This window comes from Arctopsyche grandis, chromosome 7 (assembly GCF_051622035.1).
Source record: "Arctopsyche grandis isolate Sample6627 chromosome 7, ASM5162203v2, whole genome shotgun sequence".
NCBI lineage: Eukaryota > Metazoa > Arthropoda > Insecta > Trichoptera > Hydropsychidae > Arctopsyche > Arctopsyche grandis.
Genome location: NC_135361.1, coordinates 31,339,677 through 31,344,477, shown reverse-complemented (window position 1 = coordinate 31,344,477; position 4,801 = coordinate 31,339,677). Strand labels below are relative to the sequence as shown.

The 4,801-nt window shown below is 32.1% G+C and overlaps 1 protein-coding gene across 1 annotated transcript in view; it reads right to left on the bottom strand.

Annotated features, from left to right (window-relative positions):
- Positions 1-4,801, bottom strand: part of spg (dedicator of cytokinesis spg) — an 80,647-nt gene that overhangs the window by 55,709 nt on the left and 20,137 nt on the right. The window contains exons 2-4 of the mRNA XM_077435151.1: positions 4,582-4,665; positions 4,212-4,387; positions 1,710-1,858 (exon numbers count right to left, since the gene is read on the bottom strand). Of these exons, the coding sequence (XP_077291277.1) occupies positions 1,710-1,858; positions 4,212-4,387; positions 4,582-4,665 (409 nt within the window). The remainder of the gene's footprint in view (positions 1-1,709; positions 1,859-4,211; positions 4,388-4,581; positions 4,666-4,801) is intronic.

Sequence of the window (4,801 nt, the reverse complement as noted above, 5' to 3'; positions counted from 1 at the left end):
TTAAAATTAATACACACTATCGAGCCTGTATCAGTTTTGATTGAATTTTTTTACTTGTGGAAAATTGATAAATTTTTACCTATAATATGACTAAATGTACTGCGATTATTAATTAATTTTGAAAAGGGGGGGTTTTCAAGTGTTGTGATTCCGTTGAATGAATATATAAAAATTTTGAACAACATCGTCGGTACGTGCGAATTACCGAAGGACTGAAAATGTATGTTTTTTTTTTTGTTTTAAATAAATTCGACTATAGGCCATTGTATAAAAATGCTATGACGCTACTTTTATAATATATATATAACCTTGTTAAATTATGTGTACGATGTAAAAATGAGGTTTTTATAATTTGACTCGATTAAATGTTTCTATGCTGTCTTCCATTTTTAAAATGTATTTTGGTATGTCTTTGAAACAAATGATTCAGAACTTTACAGACATTCCAAATTTTGCTCAATAACGGGGACCAATTGCATCAATACAGTATTAGAAATTGAGTACATAATAATTTAGATAATTTAACATCGTCTTTATGCTAACGATGACACGTAATGATTATAAATGTTACAACGAACGTAGATGAATTGGTGTTATTTTTCGATATTCATGTTTTTTATGTATAAATTTATATTACTCTTTTTAAATGTATGTAAAAGAGAGCATTTCGTTGAATGCTCCTGCCATTTTAGATAGATCTGATCTCCAATAAGGCTTATATAATCTTTAATTCTACTATATATGTATTTTTTTCAAATGTATTGATAAAATTAATAAAGAAAGAATTAGTAAGTTTGATGAACATATCAAAAAGACTAATCTAGAATATTAAATAAAAATATTGACTTTTTTAAAATTAAATTAAGATTGATGTTTTGAGAGTGCCTTTACAAACTCATTGTAAATGTACTGATGTTTTGGTTTTTTTTTTTTGTTATATACGGATAAAATGTGCTGAACTTTTACTAATATTACAAATTGTACGTATTTCGGATAACAATTATAGTGTAAATTTAGTGAGCGAATTTGTCATATACAATTAAGTATACTATGTATGTAAGATTATTAAGTTTCGATAGGAGAAAGTGTGTAAGTTACAATATTACAGTGTGCGATCCGGAACGAGGACGCGGATAGTTCTTAAAAGTGATTTGTCGGTGGTTTTATCAACTTTGAATGGAATCGTATCTGAAAAATCGGGTTAGGCTCTTCAAAAGGGCAAAACCGCATTGTAAAAATTAGTGATTAGATAAATTTAAAAAAACATAAAAACGAAAACTTGTTCAATTTCGCAATTCTTCTTCCGCACTCGCATCAGAACAATTTTATGTCTGAAATTTATTTTGTATTCTCTCCGCTTGCTGCTTTTGTTATCGTCTGTATTTTTTTTCATTAGTATAAAAAAGGTGCATATTATATTCAGTAACAATTTATGGAAAAATATTTCATGTATGTACTGCTGCTGACGACATTTATTTAAAATAAACAGGATTAAAAAAAAATTGCGTTTCTTTCATATTCCTCACCTATATATATATATATATATATATATACATATACCCTCCACTTTCAAACACTTGAAACAGTCGACGTTAAAAATTTATCAATTACATAAAATGCTACTGAAAATATTGAAAGATCAAAAGCTTAAGGATGCAATTGAAAGCTCAAAACGGTGATGCAAAAGTTAAATATAAAACATAACTCACCTATTTCCCCAGTCTAATTTCGAAGCGATTTGATTTCGGAGTGCTTCGGCTGGTCCTCTCGGCAAGTTTCCTGCTAACAACGCCCTCCTGCTCGATAAGAGCTCACACATAACCTTCCTGACTGCTTGAAAACGATACACTTCATTTTCCTAAAACATTACCACAAAGATTACAAAATGACATTTTGAAGATTTTTACTTTTGACAACACAACATAATAGCTCTGATTGTTATATTCAAATATTGACCTAATCCTAGCAGTAAATAAAACTAGAATTGACAGCTTCAGGAGTGGGTTAGTTGTTAGTTTCTAGCAGCATATGTATGTAATGTCTGATTAGTCAGTTCTTGTAATATTGGCATAGTTTTGACCTTTACCATTTGTATGAATCATTACAATTTTTAATAGGTTAAAAAAATCCATTAATAATATTCAACGCTGTCTCAGTTGTATTTCACAGCCAGTGAATGTATTATTATAATTGATTATAAACTTGATCAGTAGAATATAATAAACGACCAGTAAATTTTTTATTTTTGTTCAGTAAATAATTATTTTTTTATCAGTAAATAAATCCTTCTCGATCAGTATTTTATTTATTTAAATAATAAAATAAGTTTTTTAAAAACATATATACCTCTTCTATAATTTGTATATAAAATTATTATTTTGAATAAAAATACCAATAATTTTATTTTACTACCGCCATCTATGTTTAAAACTAAGAACTGGATAGACGTCAGGCACTTTTCAGAAATTCAAATTTCAAACGCGTCTTACACGATATTTTTGCACCATAGTAATGGCGGAGGATCCATTTACTTATATTGATGACCGAAATGAGCAATATGGCAAAGTATGAAAACGATCGGATTAAAGAGGAAAGAGGCAAACTTTTTCCTGAATTGTAATCGTAAAGGAGGTATGTAAAAACTGATCAAAAAGAATTTTCCATCAGTGAAATTATAATTTTTGACAGTTGGATGATAGCGCGTCGCCCCGCTAGTGTCCATTCCCACTCTCCTCATGGTCCACACACCGTAATATCCATCCAAACACATCGTAATATCTTTTTTTTTAAGTTTTATTTCATCAATATTTTCACAAAAAAAAACATATCTTAGCAGCCAACACTTATTTATTAAAGGCTCAGGTTAGGTTAGGTTAAGTAAGGGCTGGCCCTATTAATTTAAGATTAGGGTCGGTATTTATTAAGTAAACGTCAACAGACACGCGAGAACTGAGACAGAATCTGGAGCGAGGGGGTTGAAAACGGAGAGGAGGGAGATTATTAAAATAATGTTGCCAAGTGGCAAAAATTCATCAGAATTTTTTATACTAGGAGCCATAATGCGATATGGCAACACTGACAATTTTCTGGCTGTCAAAATGAAATGATCATCATCTAAATGATATTACTGATCATCTTATAATAATCGTCGAACCCTTTCATTTTATTATCTGATCATTTTGTTTTAATAACTGATTATTTAGTTTAATAACTGAGTATATGACAACTGATCACAGCGTACTGATCAAATAGAATACTCACTGATAATTTCGAAATATTTACTGATAATTTAGTTATTTGTGTTGATCAAAAGCTGAATAAATTTTCTATTGTTTTTTTTTACTTATATATTTATTGATTTTTAGTGTTAGCATTATTTATGAAACCCAGAAGAAGAAGTAAATGATCTCAATTCGTGAATGTTTCGAACTCTAGTGTAGGCAGTTTTAAATAAAAATAATGCAAGATAGTCATCTGGAAAAACTTGATCAAGACGTTATGATTGCGATCTAATCTTGGATATAGAAAGGTTGCTAAAAAAGATTCTCTCAACGGCAGTGATAGGTCAACAGAAATACCAGAGAGGCAGCTAAAAAGGTTTGGTAGAAATATTAGTTCCAGTGGCTGCCGAAGAAATATTCTTCTGAAAAAACTTTATTCAGATATCTATGTAGATCCAATATTGGATAAGTGAATTTATAAATAAGACGAAGGAAATACATGAAAAGGAAGAATTAAAGTGGTTATAAACAAGAATCTGTGGCAACTAATAAAAATTGAATTACATTGAGAGACGGCTGAACTGTAATTTAAAGCTATTAAAATTAATCAAATTTGGCCAACGAGTAGACCTTTCATTCTACAAATCAATCTGACTTACAACTCATGCATATTTTATGCATCAGTCTCAATGTTGTATAAACAAAGTCCAAACAACCGGCGAATATCCGTCACAACGATTGAATTATAATACACGTTGCAAACACGAACAGATAATTGGATAGGGCAGCGTCTCGTGAGAAACCGATCCGATTACGGGATCATGATCCGATTGAAGTCCATGTAAATAAACCAAATTGGAAATAATTATATTCAATTGATGATTTCCTCAGGTTCACGACCATCAATTCCACTGTAGACGCACGGCGAGTGCAAGCTGAATCATACATTTGAATCGTACTATCGTATATACATATGAAAAGCCAACTGACCACGTATAGCTTCCTCCAAATCCTGCCCCAATCCCTCAGCACTGCTGCAGTCTCGGCGACGAGGGGCTCGGCCTCGGGAGGAGTGGTACCGGTGCCGGCACCCTCTCGCACCACACTCGACGGAAATATCCCCCATGACGACTCCTCGCTACCTCGCAGTCTACCCCTGTACCAACCTGGAACACATGAAAGCAAATTCTGTCAATTTCCAGCGCGCGAACTCTTCGACCAGATTGAATACATTACAGATAATCGTATGCACCGATCGATGATCATAGTACGATCTTTGAATACACGTATTATTAATGTTCAAATTGAATACCGATGGGGGTGTGCATGTGAAATATTAAGCAGATTGGTCTCAACTCACCAGAGTATTCTTCTAGAACTTCGACGGTGTCTCCGATTTCCAAGGGTAAGCCATGCTTAATGTCTCCCGGCCAGTTGTATACCGCTAGAATCAAAATATAATATATTATTATACATATGTACACAAATGTTACATTCGATTTGTGAAATTGCTCATTTCATGAAATTGTCAATTCATGAACGTTGCTTTTTTCATGAAATTGTCGATATCGTGAACTCAT